Below are 14,026 nucleotides of genomic sequence, written 5' to 3' on the forward strand. Positions count from 1 at the left end.
GAATGAAAGATTAGAACTATGAATAAAGTTCAAGTAAGATCAATAATAATGTAGGAATAGAATAGAAAAATCTGTAGAGCTTATTGGTCTAAAAATTTGTTTTATCAACTTTAATATATGTGCTCAGAACAAGTATTCTATAACCAGCAGTTCTTACACGTTTTCATAGGAGATCACTACTCTCCAATTCATGCCTACATAGACCATCTCCTAACACATTCCCAACAACATACATAGCAATACAAAACAAGTAACAGATCTTCTATTCCTTCTGGATATTTTCCTATTTATACATACAAAGAGATCGCATCAATCTTTCTGGCAAAATCACCACTTTGAGAAACTAGGATAATAGAAATTCAACATGGCAGATATTTAACTAATGTGAAAAGTAATTGCAAATAGAGATTCACATTTGTACAAATGTGTTTCTAGTGCAAGGCACAGCAAGATTCTTGGATCTTTGTTTTCTAGTGTTATTTAAAGCTTTTATCAATAACTGGCAAAAACCCCAATATCATTATTAACATATTTTTATTTGGTATGCTGAGGGAAGAAAGTGAAAATAATAGGTCACTTTTACCAAGCCATTCGTACAGGAGTATAAGGGGAAGGTAAAAGTAATAAAAACTGCCTTTGATAGTACAAATGTGGAATCAAAGAATGAAGATCATTCTCAAGGATGCTATTCTGGACTCAGTGACGCTGAAAAACATTTGGGGTTATGGTAGATAATGATTAAATTCACAATGCTGTGATGAAAGGGCTATGGTAACCCTGCACGTATAGAGGAAAATACTGAATATTACTTAATTAATACTGAAAACACTGTAACGGGTGGACTGGAGACATACTAATGAGCAGGAAAGCTGGTGCTAAGGTTGCTCTGCTTCCTTCAGCAGCGCAGCGTGGCCCATGGGGCAGCTGCTGAAAAGCACCCATTTTTCTGCCCCCTCAAGCACATCATTAACTCTGTATCTGAAACAGAGGTAATCAGGCTTGGAAAAGCATATCCAGTTCTGGCATCCATCATTCCCAAGGGATACTGAAATACTGGAGGGTTCAGAGGAAAGCCACAAGAATGACAGTAAGACTGAAGAAAAGCTGAAGAAAAGGTGATGGAGTACATGGTACTTACAACAACAGCACATCCTTTATAGGATGAAGCTCTTCTTTCTAGCATAAAATTACATTTCAAGACTAGCCTGTGGAAAGCTACACTTACCATGAATCACATGTTTTTAAACAGTGGCAATAATTAACAGTCAGAGCTATTTAGTAGGAGTCTAGTGCGCATCCCATTTCTAGAAATACTTAAGCCAATACTCGATATTTTTTTGAAATATATGGTCTAGTTCAAGCAGCAATTAATTTGTAAAAGCCTATGCTTTAGTTTATGTCTCATTTCAGATTATATGATCACGGCAGCCCCTTCTGGATTTATCGTCTATGAGATATAACACCAAGGTAGCAATGAAATCAAGTGCTTACATGAAAAAGTAATGACAAGTAACTAATGTATTTAAAGACAGATTTTTACAAAAGCAGATGACCTGCAAGCTCTCCACCCTCTTGTTTAATACGCTTATCTGGCTATCTATGTCTGATAGTTGTTTGTACTGCCTCCCTGAAGGCACAGAATATGTTTGTCTAATACAGACCAAGCAGTTTTGGGTTTTGTTTTCCATTTCTTCAAAATATAAATAATTAGCTTCCTGATAATAAAGAATTAAAGAGATTTTTAAAATGACATCATTACCACAATTTAAAGGTCCTTAAAACATTCCAAAATAAAAACTAACCATCAACATTTCATAATGAAAACAAATGGGATCACAGCCCTAACGCCCTTTTGCACAGTGTAAAGAAGTGAGCATTCACACTATAATCTAACAAAGAGCACAACTCCCCAGTATCTGCCCAATTAACCACCAAATTTGCAGTCTGAGCTGGTCTTCTTGCTAAAGAAAGAGCTTGTGATTCTGCCCAACTTTGTGTTTCTCAGGAATGACATTTGTGGACTTTGACTTCCTCATATCTTCACATTAGTTAGCTCAGCTCAAACCATATAAGCATTAGTTAATCCATGAGGAACAATGGAATGGCTCTGGATTTGAAAATCCTGGAGTTCCACTGACTAATATTTTCATTTTGTTATTTCATCACAGAAATTAATACATTGACCAGATAGTTAAAACATTAATAAGTAGCTTTTTGAAAAAGAGGTCTACGTAAAATATTTCATCACAATAAAAATACCTTAGAAGAGGCTCCAAAGATCAATAGAAGGCAACTACTTTCCATTCTCAAGGATTGTCTTCCAGTAGCATATATAAAGTTTAACACCTGAAATTCCCGTCAGTGTCTGGACCATGATCATGTTGGTGAGGCTGACAAGATTGTCATCACTACTCAGCAGATGCAGGGCTCCTGAGAAGCCTACTTCACAAACACCTTACACTGGAATTTTTAAGTTGATTTTGGGCCACTGACATTTTGTTTATTAAGAAATGTTGAAAAACATGGATTTGTTCCAGTTTGGCACAAATTCAAATTTAAACAAAAATATGAGAAACAGAAATCCTGCACGTACACATTTATCTACAAAATCCTGGTTAGAGAAGGTAACTAAGGTTTCTAGAATGAACAGTCATGATAAATAAGATGAAAATATCTATTATCTACCACTATCTTCCTATTTCCATTCTGATTCCCTATGAGCCAAACATTTACTTTCAAATTATTCTGACTGTGTGGGAGCCACTGTGTATGACCTTTATAGGCTTCTGTGGTTCAGCAAGGCATGGATGTTTTCTTCAGGGAGAATCTTAATCTTTGAAGGGTTTCTTCTTATTATTAAAAAAAAAAACAGGTTTCTATACTTTGTCATATGTTCCCTCCCAAAGTCCCAAGATGAATAATTGATTTATTTTCCTATAGCTAATCAAAAGTCCTTAAAAAAAAAAAAAAGCTATCTTTGAGCAACATTTTCTATTTCATTCTAAATGTTCTAACTACAACTTAATTAAGTAGATAAGGGAAACGGAAATTACAGAAAAAAATCTCAATATCTACTTGCTAAACATCACAGGGAGATAATTTTTATTAGCAAATACTATATCTATACATCTCTATTGTGTTATACAGCTGCCAGTAGATGGTGCCTTGGTCTGTCTGGAAAAGAAAACCCTATACAATTGGCACATCAGTTACGGGAGTTCTTATCTCAGACATTCAAATTATACACCAATTAAAACTATGCATCATTGAGGACTAATTATCTCTTAATTAGGTGTTTTGGTTCCCTTAAATCAATAGCTGAACTATTAACAGTGCTTCTGCTTTCTCAGAAATATATCAACTATGTTAACTGCTTACAAATATTCTTGCGGCTCATATTAAACCTTTTCTAAGGTGACTGCAAAAAGAAATGTACCAGGAAGAGTAATGAAATTAGCATTTACATTTATTGGAGTGGTGTTGAAGTTGGCACAATATGGTTGGCAACCTTGTTCCAGTATATTTTAAGACAAACATTAACAAGTCTATCATTATTTGTTAAAGAAAAAAGGTATAATCTAATCATCAGAAAACACCTCCTCATTTTAGCAATACTTCAGGATTTATGGGAAGCATTTTGGAAAATGCTATATTGGATTTGGGCACATTAAGCTTTTTGGGACTATTATACAGTCTTGTGATTTATTCTCCACACAATTGGCCTTGCAACTACAAAGAAATAAATTATAGATATTATAGATAGTTAATTTTCCAAGGCAAGAACCAGTAGGTTTCTGGTATTATATTTGATTACCTCAGAAAGCAAAAAGGTAACAGTAACTGTAACAGTCCACATTTCGATAGTAATTTTCAACTAATTCATATAATGCAATAATTATACATGTAACATATACCTGTAATAATGTAACTATGACACAAAATTTTTAATAATGGTATTTAATGTGTTGAACAACAGAACGGAGTTTAGTTTTAGAATCTAGTACTGAAAGAAATGAATCTTTACCACCATGCTGCTGTCCCACTGATTTCAATTTTAAAATAATTTTGAATTCCTTCACTTATTGGAGTTGTTTATTTCTAAAAATAACTCCAGAGCAAAAACTCTATTTACATTGAATTGAAAAACAATGAAAACATCTTTTCATGTATTTTAATCAGATATAAGAAACAATCCTATGTAAAATATAAATCTGAATCTCCAGACTTTTTTCTGCCAAACAAACTAAATGTTTCCACTCTGACATGCCCAGAAAGGTAATTAGATGAGCCACTTTGGCAGAATGTCAAAGTGCAAACATATCATAAGCAGCCACGTGATCTGTTACAGAAATCTCTCTTTCTTTAGATCTACATTCTTCTACTTTCCAATCATCAGCCAATTCCCTTACTGTCTAACTTAATGTCAACAGTCAATGCATAAAACCTGACAAAAAACTAAATACTATAACTTTCCTTCAAAATCTCTTCCAAAGCACTGTATACTACTGAACCTGTTGTTACCTGAATCACTTCCTTCCTACGTTCCAATACAAACTTGCATTTGCTTTTCTCTAGTCTCATGGTCCTACCCTCCTGCTTTTGGCCCTGCAATTTCACATGTCACTTCCTTCATGTTCTAGGACGGATATTACCTGGTGCCTAATCTCAGCACATTAAGCTTGAGGTTTGCGTCCAACTCTGTTGAGGATAATTTTCATAAATATGTGTTAATTATTATTATTATCAATCCTGACTTTACACTATGATCAATATCATAATCCCTATTGAAAACTGAAGCCAAGTATATATTTACATTTTAGGCTGTACTTCAGTCATCTATGAACTAACCCACCCTGTACTGCTAGATGCCATCTATTCCTGTTTTTTTTCTGTTCCAAAAGAATTTTGTGCTCCTTGCAGAACTGGAACTAAACGGTAGCTCGGTTGGTTTCCCAGGTTTTTGTTCTTGGTATACTTTCAAACCTCTTATTAAGAGGGATTTTATATTTACTGTAAGAAAACGTCAAAGTTGTTTTGGACACTAATGTATCCACTTCATCATCAATACCTGTTAACTGTTTCAAGAATTATAGTGTCTTCACACATAGCTATATGCAGTTACTCAGCAGCCTCTATGAAAACCATTAAGGCACTTAGAAATTGAATCATTCACCATAAATCATAGAGATTAGATTTACGTATACAATCACTGATGGGAGGAGGTTCTGTACAAACATAGCTACTTGTGGATAAATACACATTTTCCAAGAAAAGATTCCAGAATCATGACCTTTGCAAATTTCATAGGTCTTAAAAACTAAAAAGTTCTGATCTTTATTTGTTAATTTAGTAATTAGGTTTGTGCTACTGTTGTAACTTCTAATGGCAGTGACTGACAAGTTTTACTTCTTGGAGCTTTTACAACATATAAGTCATTCATGAATGTTAAATATTCAAAATGAAATCCAAAACAAAAAAAACTGAAATAAATTATGCGACACAGTAAATTTTATTACAAGGGTAGATATGCTTCTTGATTTACATTACAGTCTTCTGCAGTTGCTACAGGCAGGCTATTAACAGAGGAAAGAAAATCAATTCTGTAACAGGAGCCAGTAAACTGAAAGAACACTAGTTTCCCCTTTAAAAAAAAAAAAAATCCCTTGAATATTTATATATGAAGTAGTTTTATTTGTTGTGCTACAAACAAATAAAATGTAAATCTTCACCATAATTCATTATTCTGTTCTGGCATACAAACTAATACTGGGTGCCAAAGCTAGTTTTCCTTAGAAATAACAGTGCAGAAAAAAAAGAACCCAACAATATTCTACTAAATCTTGCAGTAGGCTTGTTTAAGAATAATTACATTCCTTCTTTCCAACACATTTGGGCATTCTACATGTACACTAACATCATGTCTAACTTCACTGTAACAATAGTTGTTCTATGCTGGGGAGACCTGTTAGATTAACTATTCTATGATCAGAAATGAATAAAAAGATTTTTTTTCATTAAATACAAACCTGATTTTGCCAGGCAGTGCTTTGCTGCTTAGGTTGAACCTTATAATTTAAACTGACCCTCCCAATTAAAACTCAGACACTTGTGAATCTTTCATTTACACTTTAGGGAGGAAAGGAAATAACTAGTAGAAGAGTTATTATTACCTCCAGATGCGGCTTTAAAACTGGTAGAAAATTTTGCTGCTAAGGCACAAGTTGAGATCAGACTTATAGGTTTGACAGTTATAAAGAGATATAGGTGCATGAAAGCAGCTGATCCAGAAGCAAGAATGCTACTGCTGTCCTTAGGGAAAGAGCACATCAACTGGAGAGCCAGGACAGCGTTTTAAGGGTATTTGGTTGTTTCATATGCACTTGCTACTTTTCAGAATATGGGAGCAACTGATGGGGGGGAACAAAAAAAAAAAAAAAAAAAAAAGGAAAGACATCTGTTACCAGCTTCAATGACAAAAATCCCTTGCCATAAAATTAGCTTCCTGAAAGTGAAGAACGTGTTACTGCTGCTACTGATATTTGCATAGCTGTCAGAAGCCCAAGCTTTATGATTGCTTACTGCTTCAGGGACCACTGACCATTATTTGAGGTGCTGGCTACAGTCAGTTACTGCTTTTCAATAAATGTTACAGCCTTCAAATTCCATTACCAGCAGAGTCTGAGTTACATCTACTCTCAAAATAAAATAAAAATGAGCAGAAACAAGTTATGGGGCTTTGCCATGTATTCTGTTCAGAAATCTAGCCTATTTAAGACAACAGCTTTTTCTCAGGGAGTCCTGTTTAACAGAAATACAAGACATGCTACACCTAAAGGGTTGGGACTGTCAACGACACCCAGTCAAACATAGGGATGGTAAGTCTGGATGATAAATCACGTCCTATTACTTGGACGCTTGAACCCTCTAATAACAAAGCTACTTTATAAAGACTTCCTCTGAAAAGATGGATAAACTACTGTAGCCTATTAAAGTCTGGAAGAGCTAAGCTTAAGGGTCTATATACATCCTTACTTTCCAGTCAGCTCTGCATTACAGGAAATGGAGAAAAAGTGTGGTATAAACTCTTCCAATAATTCAACAGGAAAATATCCAACATTTGTGTGCCGGCATATAACTACTACACAGTTCTGAGAAAAACTGGTAGCTGTCCATGTTACACCCAATAACAGGTCTATTTGTGGAAACAGCTCTAAGCTGAAGATGTCCTATATCACCATCTTTCTAATGACCCCTTATGCAACTATGTCACATTTCTGTTTCTCCTTTGATGTCAAGGAATAAGAGATCTTATAGCTAAATAAAATGCTTTTAGTATCAGGAAATTTCAATGCAGCATTTTCCCCTGAGGGTTGCAGAGCTCTCTTCCTGACTGAGCACCCAGCTATGGCCCATAGCCATTATGGACAGAAGAAGGGTGCTGACTAATGGGAACCTAGAGTACAATTTTATAAAGAGAGAAGGACTTCATCTGAAACTGAAAACTTCCTACATAGTTTCTATAATTGGCAAGTAATTCACTGCTATCCAGTGCTGAAGAACTTGTATTCTGAGGTCATTAGACTTACCAGTGACAAAAATAAAATGGGTCACTGGGTAGTTGCTGGTGAATAATTAGCACAGACCAGCACATCTTCAGGAAATTGTTGTATGGAAACAACCATCACATACTCTTTTTTCAAAGTCAGGAAGTCATATTTCAGAAGGGGATATTTTGTGTTAGAATCACCAGGAATTTATTAAGATTTAGGGAAAAAACTCCAAGCTTGCTGAATAGGTAACCTGTATAGTAAAAGTACTTGAGGAAGCAACTGTGAGCCATTGATCCAAATAAACAGTCACCTGCTGGGATGTACAGTTTTTCCTTGTAGTCATGAAAATCTTGAAGAGAACTGAATGCAAAAATAGAGATAATATAGGTGACTTTGACAGAAAATGAAGCTAAATGTCTTCTATAATGAGGAGTGCTGTTCCTTCTCCAATAGGAAATGAAATGGTAAATAGCATTAACTCCATCACCAACACCCAAACCTTTCCAATGAAAGACACAAGCAATCTTAGCTCCAGTGCCAGCGTAACAGGAGGCATAAAAGGAGAGTGGTGAAATGCGTATCAACAACGAAACCTGAAATATCAGTTACAAGGGAAGTAAGGTCACTATTCTGCTTCCTTAGGAACTCATTCATTACATAATATATTCTTGACAAGTCGCAATGAATAATGTAAATACAGGGTACTGGTACTTAGACTGTATTGAAAAAACACTAGATGTGAAGTATTTAGTCCTCTACAAAAGTATTGTGTAAAAAGCACATGACAAATTTCATGTTGCTATCTTACTTATTCCTATGAACAGAATACATCTCAAGGAAGTCACAGTCATTTCCTTAGTTCTAACAGAATTAACTGAAACCTTCAGTACTCACTTGATATAAAATATTATTCAAATGTTATGTTATATTATTCAAATGTTATTCAAATGTTATGTCAAATATTAGTTTGTTTTTAATCAACACAATCTGACCAATGCAGCGTGACTGCATTAGTGGAAAGGACTACAGTGCAAATAGTTCAGTGTCCAAGACTATTTATGCATAGGCCAGCTTCCACGAGCCCTGCACTAGAACATGGAGCTAACTCTCTAATCACCACAGAAAGGCAAAGGTGGCTAATTCAGGAAACTACTTTCTAGACCATTTGAAAAATAATTCAGAGACCGTCTAGAGAGTTCCCCATTCCAAACCAGAACTTGAATCCATCAACAGTATCTTGACTCTCCCAAAGAGTCCTTTCATCAGTATAACAGTAACATCATTTTTGTAAGACTTATCATCCTTTAAATGGATGCTCTTTAATATAACAATAGATTGATAGCAACAACTTCTGCGTATTGTGAAAGTGAAATCTGGTATGCTAAGAGATGTAGATGTAGAAGAGCATAAATATTAGAACTGTGAGGCCATTTAGTACTGGCCTTGGAAATTTCAGCCTCTGGATAGGTATGAACCATGACTTCCCTGTCTGAACTCTAAGTCATAAGAAGGCTCATGTATTTTTTAAATTTCTATTATATACAGAATTTTAAAGTAAACATATAAAATCAAACTTGTTTTCTCTGAAAAGCTTCCTACTGAATTTATCATTTGAAGATCTTATCTACTGCTAGAGCACCAAACATTAGAAATCTATACGGGTGATGTGAACTTCAGCTATTTCCTTGGAAAAGAACAAACCACAGCATAAAAAAAGTTGAGACCTAAATAATAATCTTGTTGATTTAGGAAGACAAATACAGAGGACAATATTAACATCCTGAAAGAGTTTCCATAATTGGACCTTAGCATTCCTTTACTGCCGCATAAAATTGGAGTGACTTAATTTCTAGATGGAAGAAGGTTTTTTATGAAAAAATTACCATGACAGGAAAGGAATGCAATACTCAAACACCACCATCTGTCAGACAGAACTGTCTAGACTGATGAATTTCAATGGGCCTCAAAAATAAATACAAAAAAATCTGTGCAACTCTGGCAGATAAGGAAAAGTCTGTGGGTTTGGGGTTTTTTTTTTTTAAATAAAGAAGGGATGTGGGATGTAACCAATGATCAGAGACTCCCTTTATCATGCCTTAAAACATGTTGCCATTAAGTTGTTATGCTGCAGTGGGAATAGCACAAGCTAGAACTGCAATCTGCTGACATCTGACAAAGAGTTGCATATCTTAGGAATACATCACCTTAAAAATGTTTGTCTTACGTGATGATATAGGTACCTTCCAATCTTAAAGGTGAACAGAGTGTGTAATGCATTTACCACTTAAATTGTTTCATGGGTTTGTTTAGGAAGGCTATTTGGCAGTTGAAGCTGTTCTATCCTTAGGAAGTGGGATTGGTGAGTGTAAAAAATACCCACAATATGAAGAGTAAAAGCAAGCAGTTAAACTTCAGGGTTTTTTATATAACGTAGTACATGCATAACTGTTAATAAGTTGCACCAATTCATCCTTCGACACTGTGTAACACATATTTACAGTTAACATCCATGTATGATTAAGGAAAGTCTAGCTTTACTGAACACAACACAGGAATAATATTTCTCTGCCAGTTTACTTAGAAGATGACTGCTTTAATCCAGGAGGCTCCACAGCAGATTACTTTATTGTATATATATCCCTCTCTATATATATGAAACAGGGGTCTGTATTTTATAAAAGGGGGGGGGAGGTCCACCAAATGGACATCTGTAGAATATTTGTAATTGTGGTGGTTAACTGACAAGTATTTTGAGCTTGTTCTGGTTCCTTGAGCTAAGAATTATGAAATTTTATTATCATTTTAACAATTTAATTTTTAAGAATTAATTCCATAAGGGAGCTATAGCCAAAAGCTGGTCATGCACATAAAGAGCTCCTTGATTGGTGCAGGGGATGCAGTATTTACAAATGAAGCTATAGTAATGGTAACTATAAATATTGCTGAAATTTCGGGGGGGGGGGGGAGATAAAAATCATAATTGCATTGATTTTTTTGAGTCTGCCACTGCACAGTATCTCACTACTCCAGAAAATAATCAGTGAAATTGATTCCAATGAAGTCAAAGAAGAATATAAATTCTAAGCAAATATACTTAGCGTTAACTGAAGTTTGTAATATTGCAATATGATATAGACCTTCAACCTTTAAGAAAATCAGAGGCTAAGCTAATGATTAACAAAAGATTACACTCAAATGTCTAGGTACTTGCATACATATTTGTATGCCCTTTTTTATGTATACATCTAAATGCATAAGATATATTACAAGTAAACATTTATGTTCAATAATTTTAACTTCAGATTTTAAAATTGACAGTCTGAAGTCTGATTCACTACTGAAAGCACAAGCATCATAATGTAATTCTTATACACAGAAAATACAGCATGCAAATAATACTGTTTGTACAGTTTCTGTACGAGTGAAAACATGAAATTCAATGTAAAGCTAAGATGTCAATATCTCTATAAGCACAAAACAGTCATACTAACCTGTATTTTGATTGGCCAGGAGAAATTGCTGACATAGACATAGAAAGTGATGTTTGGGTTGCTCCGAAAGTTAAATTTTTCACAAGAAAAGCTATCTCTGTATTCCTTAATATTAGCCTTAGAAACAACAGGAATCTCTTCTCCAGATATTGTTCCAGCTAAAAAAACCCATAGGTAGAGATATATATTTATGACAAATATCAATCATCATTAAAGGTGCCAAAGTAAATTTGCACAAGAAACTGAAATTCTGCAATTACTTTTGGTTTCTTCATTCTACAACTTTAATAATCTTTTACTATGGTTTACATGGCACATTAGGTATATTTTGTGTACATACAGAGAATTCACAGAAACTCTTACTCTGGTTTCAAAAGATCATGAATAAATCATAAAATTGATAGAAGTTACATGAACTTCAGAAGAAAGTTGTTATGGTCAGCTAAAAGGAAAATATGCTTTCCTCTAGTAATTTACATTCCATTTCAATAAAAACTCATAGATTAATAAAGCTTGAAACTGAATTTGTCTACATCTTACATTATTGCTGTACAGCTTTAATTGTTCATGAAAGCTTTTATAACATGCCTACTAATAAACGTGTGTCATTTTTTGCAAATATATGGGTGACTGTGCTAAGTGAAAATAAAGCAATAAATAAAATTTACTAACTATGGTATGTTAAAATACTTCAGAATTACATTGATGAAAAAATTCATGAGTTTATGTAAGACAAACTCAGAACCTTCTTTAAAAAGATTTATTTTTTTTTAATTTTAGTATGATTTTATTTTAAGCATAATACTTCTCCTTGGATGTGTTTTCAGAAAGTCAATAGAACCAATTCAGAAAAACTGTCTAAATAAAGCTTTTCTTCCTCCTTAAAACAAAGAAGAGTAATGGGGTTCAAAGTTGGAGAAAAATAGATAAGCAGCTCCTTTTATCAGCATACACAGAAGAACTTTATTGTTTGATATCAATGTTAAGGTTAATAATTAAATTTTTAGCTTGAACACTGAAACAAAGAAATAAAATCTCAGTCTCTGCAGTAGTTAAGGAAGCAATTTATCTTAATTAAAATCATAGCATTTCATAACACTGTCATTTTAAAAACTTAAATAGACTACAAGCTTTTCTTACCAAAGTAATTTTAATTGAATAGGAGAGAAAGTTAACATATTAATGAAGCTTTGTTCAGATTGCAAATTATCATCTGAAGTTTAAATAATATAATTAATAATGGCATAATGATAATGGCAAAAGAACACATTTGGTAAAGGTTTATTATCAAAATTAGCAACAAAGAGACAATCGGGTTAAAATAGCTTAAAGGATCATGAAATCACATGGGAAAAATTCATCACACCAAAATTCACCCTCACCTGTAGAACCAATGGACCATGTAATATTGAGGTTGAAGTTGTTTGATGCATTAATTGATATATCCAAATTTTTATTTGACTAGGTAAAAAAAGAAAATATATTGAAGTTAAGAAAACAGATCAGAACCTATTGAATATAACTCTATTGCACATAACTGAATATAGCGTTTTAATCATCTTCCATTTTTTATTTTAAACACAAATAGAAATGGTAATAACTCAGAGCCAAAGGCAATCCTCTCTTTTGCTTCAGTAAGAACAGGGTACAAGTAAGCATATAACTACACCAGTTATCTTTTCAGATTGTGATCAAAATAATGAAATAATTTTCTTTACAAAACTAAAGAAAAAATACATGGCAAATGGCTACATTTTAATTACAATCAAAAAATTACTTTTCAAATCTGCTTAGAAAGATTTCTTAACTGAAGGGTATACTCCTTTAATTCATCTCAGGAAGATACTAAAACTTGTTATTCATGAGAACAACAATAAAATAAACCAGTTGGTAATCTTTTGGAGTGTTAGTTGATCTGAAGTGCATGCACCATTTAGAAAGTTTTCTCAGTGAATGCACTGGAATAATTTTCAGTTCTCAGAAAGATTTGAAATATCTCTAATACCTTATAGGCACTTGGGAAACCTTTAATCATGGTCAAATACAATGAAAATCTTAATCATGACTCTCCAAAACTTGTCTAATGTTAATAAAATTTTCTTACCTGTTCTGGATTTGCTATAAAGTTTATGGCAGTGTGATGGCGATCATCTTCTTGTAATAAGCTGAAGGTAAACTGGTAATCAATCAAAAGGCTGTCTGTGGGCAAAACAGAAATTAGAAATAATAAAAGAGATTCGAGTGTATACATATTAATAATATATTATGCAAGCATCTAAAAATTTACCACTTTTATTTTAAAAAACATGAAATAATCTTGAAGTCAGAATTATTCACATGCATTTAACTGTTTAAGTATTTGCACTACAATGTCTTGAAGCAATAAAAAATAAATAAAATTAGGTGAAGCAGTAATAAAAAAATAAAATTAAGAAAAATAACTAAATTAAGAAACAGATTCTATCATGGAGTCAGAGCAGCTATTACACATAACTTGAAATAGACATCCTTTGTAAAGTAATTATTCCAAAATGCAGTATCAAGTATCGTTAGAGTGTTAGCCATTCCCTAATTTTACTCTGAAATAATTATTCAAATGTTCTGTTCAAAATGGATTTAAATATTTTAGGCTTACATTCATACGCTTTACTGTGTTATATAAATGGTTTACATAGCTACATTACTATAACACATTTTAGAATTACTAGGTTTAAACATTTTAGAAAAAAAGTTGCATCTACAATAAAATTATATCGTACGAGCTCATGATACTATAGTAAATAAAATTGCTAATAATAAAAGGGTGCAGTGAAATTTTGAATAGAAATTATGTGACCACCAAGCACCTCCTTTCTAAATTTCCAGAATTCCAAGAGATTTTTCTAAGTGGCAAGTGATATGAACTTTTCATACAAGAGAAACAAGTCACAGTCTAGTATTGACTCAAAAAGATTCTATTTCACTTCCAAATGGCATTTGTTGTAC

At 33.5% G+C, this 14,026-nt stretch overlaps 1 protein-coding gene across 1 annotated transcript in view; it reads right to left on the reverse strand.

The window, feature by feature from the left end:
- Positions 1 to 14,026, reverse strand: part of ATRNL1 (attractin-like 1) — a 536,085-nt gene that overhangs the window by 293,873 nt on the left and 228,186 nt on the right. The window contains exons 22-24 of the mRNA XM_010564713.1: positions 13,146 to 13,240; positions 12,424 to 12,502; positions 11,042 to 11,199 (exon numbers count right to left, since the gene is read on the reverse strand). Coding sequence (XP_010563015.1) covers positions 11,042 to 11,199; positions 12,424 to 12,502; positions 13,146 to 13,240 — 332 coding nt within the window. The remainder of the gene's footprint in view (positions 1 to 11,041; positions 11,200 to 12,423; positions 12,503 to 13,145; positions 13,241 to 14,026) is intronic.

This window comes from Haliaeetus leucocephalus, unplaced genomic scaffold (genome assembly GCF_000737465.1).
Source record: "Haliaeetus leucocephalus isolate CR32 unplaced genomic scaffold, Haliaeetus_leucocephalus-4.0 Scaffold184, whole genome shotgun sequence".
NCBI classification, from domain to species: domain Eukaryota; kingdom Metazoa; phylum Chordata; class Aves; order Accipitriformes; family Accipitridae; genus Haliaeetus; species Haliaeetus leucocephalus.